At 42.8% G+C, this 11,234-nt stretch overlaps 1 protein-coding gene across 1 annotated transcript in view; it reads left to right on the top strand.

Moving 5' to 3' along the window:
• Window positions 1–7,238, top strand: part of LOC108534591 (putative adhesion G protein-coupled receptor E4P) — a 48,011-nt gene extending 40,773 nt beyond the window's left edge. The window contains exons 15-17 of the mRNA XM_017880046.1: window positions 2,737–2,917; window positions 5,139–5,234; window positions 6,527–7,238. Of these exons, the coding sequence (XP_017735535.1) occupies window positions 2,737–2,917; window positions 5,139–5,234; window positions 6,527–6,652 (403 nt within the window). The 3' untranslated portion in view covers window positions 6,653–7,238. The remainder of the gene's footprint in view (window positions 1–2,736; window positions 2,918–5,138; window positions 5,235–6,526) is intronic.
• Window positions 7,239–11,234: the final 3,996 nt, after the last annotated feature.

Consider the following 11,234-nt stretch of genomic DNA (forward strand, 5'->3'; position numbering starts at 1 on the left):
TGTTTTCTTTCTTTCTTTCTTTCTTTCTTTCTTTCTTTCTTTCTTTCTTTCTTTCTTTCTTTCTTTCTTTCTTTCTTTCTTTCTTTCTTTCTTTCTTTCCTTCCTTCCTTCCTTCCTTCCTTCCTTCCTTCCTTCTCTTCTCTCTCTCTCTCTCTCTCTCTCTCTCTCTTCTTTCTTTTCTTTTTTTTTTTTTTGAGACTGAGTGTCACTCTGTCACCTAGGCTGGAGTCCAGTGGCACAATCTCGGTTCACTGCAACCTCCATCTCCCGGGTTCAAGGAATTCTCCTGGGTTCAAGCAATTCTCCTGTCTCAGCCTCCTGAGTAGCTGGGACTACAGGTACACACCACCACGCCCGGCTAATTTTTGTATTTTTAGTAGAGACAGGGTGTCACCATGTTGGTCAGGCTGGTCTCAAACTCCTGACCTCAGACGATCCACCCGCCTCAGCCTCCCAAAGTGCTGAGATTACAGGCATGAGCCACCACACCTGACCTGGACTCCATTTCTTTGGTTGTAGAAAGCCAATTCTCATGGGTACCAATCTACACTATTAAAAATAATGATGACAAAAACTAATGTTCAATAGAATCTTGATAGATGCTGGACATTTATCAATATTAGTTCATGGCATGCTAATACTTTCAACCCATGGGGTGAATGCTACTAATACTCTCATTGATAATATGAGCCCACAGCTCACCTTACCCAAGGGTGGGTAAGGATCTTGCATTGGTGAGTCATGTGGATGAAAATTAAAAGGACTATCTGTCTAATTTCAAGCCCTGTCTCTAGTCTCCTCTACTTATCAAACCAGTCTGACATTTCTTAGCCTTGGTTTCCTCAATTATTGAGGGTCAAAGTGCCACCCTTCTTGGTGGTTCCCCATCCCCCTATTTCTCAATTCCTTACCCTCTAAGGGCTCACTTCTTCCTTAGAACTGCAAGCAGCAAGCTCCATGACTGACCTCATCCCCAGCAGCCATGCCCTGTTGCCAACCTCTTCCTCTTGCTGGTGAACAGACAGTTATCCTGTTGTGCTACACTAGGTTAATGTCATACTTTGGGGTAGAGATTAACTATCTCGTCTATTTCCTAAGTAGTAAATCCAAGGTTAACACCGACATGGTGGAAACATCGTGCTCTTTCAATAGGAAGGACTTGGATTCTAGAAATTTCAGACATCATGGCAGGAAGGGGAGGCTGGATAAAAGGAGTTGAGAGACTTGTTTCAGATCTGTTAGAAGCCCCCATCCACTTGAGTCCCTTTGCCTCCTAAGCTCCAGAATTAACCATAGCGCCATCGAATCCCATAACTGGCCAGGCACACGCCTGTAATCCCAGCACTTTGGGAAGCTGAGGCAGGTGGACCATAAGGTCAAGAGATCGAGACCATCGTGGCCAACATGGCAAAACCCCGTCTTTACTAAAAATACAAAAATTAGCTGGGTGTGGTGGCGGGCACCTGTAGTTCCAGCTACTCGGGAGGCTGAGGCAGGAGAATCGCTTGAACCTGGGAGGCGGAGGTTGCAGTGAGCCGAGATTGCACCACTGCTCTCCAGCTTGAGCAACAGAGCAAGACTCCATCTCAAAAAGAAACAAAAATCGTGTATTTATGACTCCCTTTGCCTGCACCTTGGCTCTGTCCTCTTCTCCCTGCAGACTGACTTCCCACAGCTGATGAACAGGGCAGAGCCACCCCAAAGGGGTCTCACAGATTCATTCTCCAAGCCTCTTACTTCAAATACTTAAGACAGAAATCTGGTTGGCTGGGGGGAAAATGGATTGATTGACTCCTTATAGGTCAGGTGTCTACTCTGGGGCAACTGCCTATGGTCAGTGGGGATGAAGCCATATAGCACCCTTTAGGTCAAAGAGAAAGTTGTCATGGGAGAATCCTGATATACCAGTGATTATGCTATCTCCTAAAGGTAGACATAGGTAGATTTTCTGTCATTTCTATAAGTATATCTCTTTCTGTAAGCGTAAATGGAAGGAGGACTGGATATAAGAAAAATCACCAAGCTAGATTGCAGTTGTGGAAAACCTAGGAACCAAATCAGGAGCAGGAAGGACTGATTAGCAAGTTTATCACAAACCATAATATGTATTGAGCAAGTTTATCACAAACCATAATATGTATTGAGTATTACAATCTAGGCATTGTTCTAAGGACTGGAGATAAAGCAGTGAGTAAAACAGACCAAAATCCCTGCCCTCATGGTGTTTATATTCCCAGGGGTAACACAAAAGTAAAAGTGAAGTCGCATACACACACACACACACACACACACTCACACACACTCATTAGCTCTCCCAGCCAGCTGCCATCAACAATCCCACTCCATTATATGAAACACAATATTTTTTGTGTGAAGAAATCCAACATTATGTTATGTTCTAAAGTCAGGAATTCACCATTATTCAAATTTTTAAATACAGATTTCTAGAAGGCATTTTCCCATAAATCTTCCAAAAAGTGTAGGCAGAAGACATGCAGATAAATCAAATTATTTTCAACGGTGGGGAAAAAGCACTATTCTCAGTGATTTGCTATGATTGAAACCATGGGTTCCACTTCATGCTCAAGCTGTGTGACCTTGTTGTATATGTCACTTAACTGCATGAAGCTGTTGTGAGGTTTAAATAAGGGAAAGCATTTAGTTAGCACTAATGTTAACTACACTTGTGGTGAATACCTGGTAAACCGTAGTTATTATTACTTTTATTCCCTGCAGAGGCATGACATTTAAAGCCATTGCTCAGCTATTTATCCTGGGCTGTTCTTGGGGCCTTGGTCTTTTTATGGTTGAAGAAGTAGGGAAGACGATTGGATCAATCTTTGCATACTCATTCACCATCATCAACACTCTTCAGGGAGCATTGCTGTTTGTGGTACACTGTCTCCTTAATCGCCAGGTAAGGCTACTTATTTTGTCCGTCATCAGCCTAGTCCCAAAGTCTAATCGAATGGTTGTTCACATTCTCACTCTTCTCTGACCTTTTATAATTGTATTTTGGGGTCGTCTTGATTTGAGGATGAGGGTTTAGGTGTTGCTGGGGTATGCTATATCCTGTGGGTTTCATCTGTTTAGCATCATATCTCTGAAGAGCATGGATCAGTCAGGATAAGATGGATTATGCTGCAATAACAAATAGCCCCTTGCTTCCCACACTCAGTCTTAGCAACTTACAACAATAAATGTTTATTTCTTGCTTGTGCTACATAAGTACATCGTCTTTCCTCTGGGGTGCAGGCTGAAGGTGTGACCTCTTTAGAACATTGATGGTTTCATGGCACAGGAAAAGGAGATTGTGGGAAAGCACAGCTTAGCTCTCTTAAAGCTTCTACCTAGTAGTGATGCACCTCTGTTCTGCTCTCATTTAATTGGTCAAAGCAAGTCACGTGGCCATACCTCAGTTCACCAAGAAGGGGATGAATAATCCTCCTGTAGTGAGGGGCACTACAGGAAGTGATGCTGAAATATGTGGTACAATCTACCACAAACTCAAAGAGACTTCAAGTCTAATCCCAGTTCCTCCACTGAGTAGGTGGCTGTGTGACTCTGGGTAAACTTCCTATCCTTTCTGAGGATCACCTGTAGTTTTCTCATCTGCAAATGTGGTGATGCCTTCATTACAGGGTTGAATATTTAGATGAATCAGTGCAATCTCCTGGCATAGTCCTTAGTACATATTAGGATCTCAGTGAGTGTTGCTATTTCAATTTTACTCTCCATAGAAAGTTAGGACCAGTTCTCCTGGCATTTTCCCTTTGCTGTTGAATAAAACTACAAGCAGTTAAGATGCTAGTGGCAAAATGCTATCTTAACATGTCATTAATTTCTCTTCAATCTTTTAGTGCCTTAATTCTTGCTACTTCTCACTCACAGAAGAAGTAAAATCAGTTTTAGCATGTTAAGGAGGTTAGAGGAAGGCAATTCTTGGAATCATGGAGGATGGGTGAGTGTAATGGCTAGCGTCAGGGCTCTAAATAAAGATGACGAGGTTTTGAGTCCTGGCTGTGTGACCTTGGGCATGTCCATTTACCTGCAAGAGTCTCAACTTCTTCATCTTTAATTGTGGGTAGGAGAAATGTCTTTCTCACTCCATTTATGTAAGAATTAAATGATATATTGCATATACAGTGTATTGAATATAGCTAGTGTTCAACAAATGGTGACCTTCACCATCGTATAATCACCAACACTACCACCATTATCATCTAACCATCATCACAATAGTCACTTTTATCATTACCATCATTATCATCTTTATCATAATCACCTTCACCATCACCACTTTCATTACCTTTATCACACCTTCATCATCTTTACTATTATCACCATCACCATCATCACCATTACCATAACCTTTAATATCACCCTTATCATCCTCACTAGCATCACCACCACCTTTATCATCACTTTCACCATCATCACCTTCATCACGATCATCACCATCACCATCATCACCATTACCATCACCTTCATCATCACCTTCACATTACTTTCATCAACATCACTATCACCACCGTCACCATCACCTTCATCATCACCATCATCACCTTCATCATGATCATTTTCATCATCACCATCATCACCTTCATCATCACCATCATCACCTTCATCATGATCATTTTCATCATCATCACCATCATCACCGTTACTTTTACCATTGTCCGTTCCATTATCATCAACTTCATCATCATCACCTTCACCATCATCATCACTATCACCTTCATTATCATCATCTTCATTATCACCCTCACCATAATCACCATTACCATCACCTTCACCATCACCAATTTCATTACCTTTATCACCTTCATCATCATCACCTTCATCATCACCATCATCATAATTACCTTCATTACCACCACCATCATCAACAATCACCTTCATCACCATCATCATCATCTATTGAGTCCTATAGTGTCTGATATTTAATACACACCTTTTTTTACAACTGAGAAGTTTGAGTTTAAATAAAATGAATCAACATAAGCATGGCCAAGATCATATGGAAAGCTAGAAAGAGAGTAGGGCTTGGTGTCTTTATCTTTAACCTCCCATTTTAGGATCCTTTCTCCTAAACTGAGTCCTGGATGTAACATGGACCTCTCTACTCAAATTTCCAGGTGCGAATGGAATACAAAAAATGGTTTAGAGGGATGCGGAAAGGAGTAGAAACTGAAAGCACTGAGATGTCTCGCTCTACTACCCAAACCAAAACGGTAACATCAGCTCTTTCTGAGTTGCTTATTGGAACCCAACATCTCATGCCTCTGGAAACTTCCTGATTCTTTGATCTGAAAGAAAAGAGAAATTGCATTAGGTTCCCGTTTTGTGCAGCTGAAGTTTCTGGGTATTGAGACCAAAACCAGAACCAACCCTTCCTTCCTTCCTTCCTTCCTTCCTTCCTTCCTTCCTTCCTTCCTTCCTTCCTTCCTTCCTTCCTCCCTCCCTCCCTCCCTCCCTTCCTTTCTTCTTTTTCTCTCTTTTTTTCTTGCTCTCTCTCAGTCTCTTTCTCTCCCTCACTCCTGGTTTCCCTTTCCTTCCTTACATTTTATTTCTTTCTCACTCTCTTTTTCACTATCTCTCTTTGTCACTCCCTTCCTCCTTCTCTTTCTTTTCTGACTCTCTGATCCATTCTTTCTATCCCTCCCTCCTTCTCTTCCTCTCTGTTTTCATTTCTTCCTTCAACAAATATCCAAAGGATATTTAACATTTTTAAAAATTTATTAACTACACTCATTTAACAAATATTTATCGTCCACTATGTGCCAGGCACTGTTTAGGTGCCGGAGAATCATCATTGACAGTAGTCCTTGACCTCACAGGGCTAACATTCTAGTTGGGTGAGGGGACTGACAACAGACCTCAAAAAGTGAATTTTATGGTATGTTACAAAGTGATAAATGCTTCAGAAAAAAATAGAGCAATGGAGAACAGCCAGGAATGACAGGGTGGGAGGATTTCAGTTTTAAATAAGGTGACTACAAGAAGTTGGCACTTGACCAAAAATTTGAAGGCTGTGTATGATAAAAACGACCTCTGGTTTGTGAAATTATCTAGATTTGGAGGACTAGGAAGAGGCTTTTGGTCAGAAACCACAGATTCCTGAGTGCTGTGACTCATGAAACTGGATTTGTCCTTAGAGGGCAGCCTAAATGCTAAGACCATGGAGCTGTTGCAAAGATATGAGCTTTATTTGGGACAGAGAGCTTCTTAGCTAGGGTAGCACCTCTCATCGTGAGGATTAAATGATGTCAAATAAGCACGTAGAAGGCTGCCTGGCACCACAGGAAGCCCCTGTAAATGTTTGTGAAAAGATAAAATAAAATAACCATTATCAGATGGTGGAGCTTTTTTGGAGGAGGGTGAGAAGTTGTAATGTCAGATATTGAGCTTTGGACCTTACAGAAATCCTAGCTTGTCATCTCTGGGCAGGTTAGAAGTTTTAGTTAATTTCTGAGGTATTACATTCTCTTTCACCTTTTCTCCTTATTATCTTTCCCCCAAGTAGGAAGAAGTGGGGAAGTCCTCAGAATTCATTCATAAAGGAGACACTCCATCATCATCTGCAGTTTCAAGCAAGCAACGGCAGCCACAGGTTCATCTGGTCTCTGTTGATTGGCTAAAGATGAACTGACCTGGCAAATGCCATGGCAATGACCCGGAAGTTACCACTCCTTTCCGTTTGTCTACGGCGCCCCTGTGGTCACACACAGATTGGACAAATGCTACTATTTCTAGCTTTCCTGTGAAAAGTCCAGGCTCATTCACCTATTTTGGCTTTTTATCTTCATAGAAAGAACAAGCCATTTGGGAGAATTCTTAGATTCAGAGTCCGGTAGTGTGGTAGATACAGTGAAGTGTCTGAAGGATGCATTTTAAAGATGGCGGGCGGGAGATGTGGATTTTCTTCTTGCAGCTGCAGCCACCTTGCCAGAAAATCACTAACTGGAATCTGGATTCAGCTCATAGTTCCCTTTCTGGCCTCTCTGCTGTATTTTATGCTCACAAAGATCTTACATCATCACTCCACATTCACATAATTCAGCAATTTCCATGCAGTTCAATATTAAAGAGGGTGTTGCATTTCACAATACAAAAAGGTATCATTTCAGCTTAGGGGTGCATTGTCATTGGACAGGCTCTTTTGTCCAAGACACTGACATTTCCCCCATTTTCTTTACCTGAGACTTTTTTTGTTTGTTTTGTTTTGTTTTGTTTTGACAGGGTTTTGCACTTGTTGCCCAGGCTGGAATGCAGTGGTGTCATCTCGGTTCACTGCAACCTCCGCTTCCTGGGTTCAAGAGATTCTCCTGCTTCAGCCTCCCAAGTAGCTGGGATTACAGGCGGCCGCCACAACGCCCGGCTTGTTTTTTGTATTTTTAGTAGAGACAGGGTTTCACCATTGTTGGCCAGACTAGTCTTGAACTCCTGACCTCAGGTGATCCACCCACCTTGGCTTCCCAAAGTGCTGGGATTACAGGCGTGAGCCACCGAGCCCGGCCTGCCTGAGACTTCTCGAACCTGCATGTACACATGGATTAAAGATCATTTTGTTTTCTTAGTGTCTTCTTGAACATGTCCCAGTACAAATGTCCAGAAACAAAAACCGTGGGGCATTCAAGACTCATTTTTTCATTTTACCATTTCTAATTACTTTTGCAAAGTTACTGGGTTTTAGGTATGGTTTTCAGCGCATTAATAAATGTGTGGATGATTGTTATGACAGAATAGCTCCAAAAAGATTTTAAATGCTAATGACTGCCAATGTTAAAATACGCAAGAATCATCATCATTTATTTGAAGAAATTTCAGACCAGGTGTGGTGGCTCATGCCTGTAATCCCAGCACTTTGGGAGGCTGAGGTAGGAGGATTGCTTGAGGCCAGGAGTTTGAGACGCCCTGGAAAACACAGTGAGACCCCATATCTACAAACAATTTATGAAATTAGCTAAGTATAGTGGTGCATTCCTGTAATCCCCGCTACACAGGAGGCTGAGGCAGTAGGATCGCTTGAGCCCCAGGAATTCGAGGCTATAGTGAGCTGTGATTGCACCACTGCACTCCAGCCTGGGAGGCCGTGATACTCTGTCTTAAAAAAAGAAAAGAAAAAAAAAAAAGAAAATCACCTGAGCTCTTCTTTTGGGGTTGCAGACAAAGGGTTGAGGACTTTTCTGCTTAATTAACGCAAATGTCTCCTCCATAGATGTAAACAGTGTAGTGTACATGCACTCCACCTACTGGCTTTGAAGTCGTGTAATTCCTTTGGAAAAGAAAAAATGTAGGGATATTCACATGGTTGCAAAATGTGTGCATGCTGTGCAACTTTTTGTTTTGCATAATTTCAAATTTACACGAATATAGGCTGCGTAAAATGCAATCTTCCTGGGCAGCTGACAAGCCCTTGTGCCGAATTCCTACTCATGTTGCTATTGCTCTCTGGTCCTTGGCAGTTGAAGAAAGACAATAAATAAGCTACGTATTGTAGGTGCTGCAGGTTTGAATTCAGACTCCTCTATTGGCCATTTTCCCTCCCTTCCAACTTGAAGGCCTCCTTCCTTCCTTCCTTCCTTCCTTCCTTCCATCCTTCCTTCCTTCCTTCCTTCCTTCCTTCCTTCCTTCCTTCTCTCTCTCTCTCTCTGTCTCTCTTTCTTTCTTTCTTGTTTTTTTGTTTTGTTTTTGTGGAGTTTCGCTCTTGTTGCCCAGGCTGGAGTGCAATGGCGCAGTCTCGGCTCACCGCAACCTATGCCTCTCAGGTTCAAGCGATTCTCCTGCCTCAGCCTCCCGAGTACCTTGGATTACAGGCATACACCACCATGCCCGCCCAGTTAATTTTGTATTTTTAGTAGAGATGGAGTTTCTCCATGTTGGCCAGGCTGCTCTCGAAGTCCTGACCTAAGGTGATCCACCTGCCTCAGCCTCTCAAAGTGCTGAGATTTCAGGTGTGAGCCACTGTGCCCGGTAGGCTCCTTTCTTTCTTTCCTGCCTCTCCCATGCTTTTCCACTCTTTTTAAGAGCCAGTATGGCTTCTGCTTCCTTCAAAACCAATTTCTTATTTGGGCTTTCAAATAAATCCATCTTTTTTTCTTTTTTCTTTTTTCTTTTTTCTTTTTTCTTTTTTTTTGAGATGGAGTCTTGCTGTGTGGCTAGGCTGGAGTGCAATGACACCATCTCGGCTTGCTGCAAGGTACCCCTTCCGGGTTCAAGCAATTCTCCTGCCTCAGCCTCCAGAGTATCTGGGACTACAGGCACGTGCCAGCATGCCATGCCCAGCTAATTTTTCTATTTTTAGTAGAGACAGAGTTTCACCATGTTGGCCAGGTTGGTCTTGAACTCCTGACCACGTGATCCACCCACGTCAGCCTCCTAAAGTGCTGGGATTACAGGCGTGAGCCACTGCGCCTGGCCAAGTAAATCCATCTTTTAAACTCAATTTATTCAGGCCTGTACAGCATGACTTGCCCCTCCACGTGGTGTGCTGTTTCACAAATGATGTTGTGTGTGTTTGTAAATCATGCCTCCCTGAATTATGTTAAATTTTTATCTATTTATTTATTTAGAGACCAGTTATGAGACTGGCTAATGTTTGTATTTTTGGTAGAGACGGGGTTTTGCCATGTTGCCCAGGCTGATCTTGAACTCCTGGGCTCAAGTCATTCGCCCACCTCAGCCTCCCAAAGTGCTAGGATTACAGGCATGAACCACCATGCCCGGCCTGTAATGGTTTATTTTTTACAGTTTGGGAAAGTTTTGGCAGCCTTTGTACAGTGAAAAATGTTTGTCTTTAATCAAACACTAAGGGGAACATATAAATTTCTTCCCACTTATAACCTACTACTAATTTTAAAGGCACATAGTAGAGTGTTAAAATTTTAGCTCAAAGATATTCATTACAGTGTTGTTTATAGTGCTGAAAATTTAGAAATGATACAAACTGGGATTAAATACTTTATGACACATGAACACCCCAGATTACCATGAAGACCTTCAAAAAAAGAAAAAAAAAGAAGTTTTAAAATATTTGGGGCTAGGTGCAGTGGCTCATGCCTGTAATCCCAGCACTTTGAGAGGCTGAAGCAGGAGGACTGCTTGAGCTCAGGAGTTCGAGGCCAGCCTGGGTAACATAGTGAGACCACCCCTCGATCCCATTTCTACAAAAATTTTTTAAAAAATTAGCCAGGCATAGTAGTGGGCACCTGTAGCTCCAGCTACTTGGGAGGCTGAGGTGGGAGGATCACTTGAGTGCAGGAGTTTGACATGTAGTGAGCTATGACTGTGCCGACTGCACTGCAGCCTGGGTGAGAGTGAGATCTGTCACTAAATAATAATAATTGGCTGGGCACAGTGGCTCATGCCTGTAATCCCAGCACTTTGGGAGGCCGAGGTGGGCAGATCATCTGAGGTCAGGAGTTCGAGAACAGCCATGGTCAACATGATGAAAACCCGTTTCTACTAAAAATACAAAAATTAGCCAGGTGTGGTGGTGGTTGCCTGTGATCCCAGATGCTCGGGAGGCTGAGGCAGGAGAATCGCTTGCACCCGGGAGGCAGAGGTTGCAGTGAGCCAAGATCATGCCACTGCACTCTGGCCTGGGCAACAGAGTGAGACTCTTGTCAAAAAAAAAAAAAAATTAAGGATGGGTAGAGATAACTGTGACAGAGCAAATCCTAAATCCTAGCCAAGTCATTAGAAAGTTTCTAGAAAAAAGGGAGGTCTTGGTTACCTGAAGGACCCCAGAAAACCAAAGCACTTTCCAAAGGGTGTTGTCATCAAGTGCTTCAACCCTCCAGGAAGCGTTAGAGTTCTGCTACATCAAACGTCCCCCTACTTACCAACATAATTCTTTTTAAATGTTTGTGCCAAAGTAGCTTTTCTGTCTATGCACCATCTTGGTTCCCTGGGACTCTCATTACAGTTTTACTGACCATTTCTTTAAAATCATGAAGAGTCTTTGTCCTAGGGTAAATCAGTCAGACAGGCAACAAATCATTTATTTTTTATTTTTAGTCTTATTTTGTTTTTGAGACGGAGTCTTGCTCTGTCCCCCACGCTGGAGTGCGGTGGTGTGATCTTGGCTCACTGCAAGCTCCGCCTCCCGGGTTCATGCCATTCTCGTGCCTCAGCCTCCTGGGACTGCAGGTGCCCGCCACGACGCCCGGCTAATTTTTCTATTTTTTAGTAGAGACGGGGTTTCACCGTGTTAGCCAGGATGGTCTCGA

Source organism: Rhinopithecus bieti, unplaced genomic scaffold, assembly GCF_001698545.2.
Source record: "Rhinopithecus bieti isolate Rb0 unplaced genomic scaffold, ASM169854v2 scaffold_10589, whole genome shotgun sequence".
NCBI lineage: Eukaryota > Metazoa > Chordata > Mammalia > Primates > Cercopithecidae > Rhinopithecus > Rhinopithecus bieti.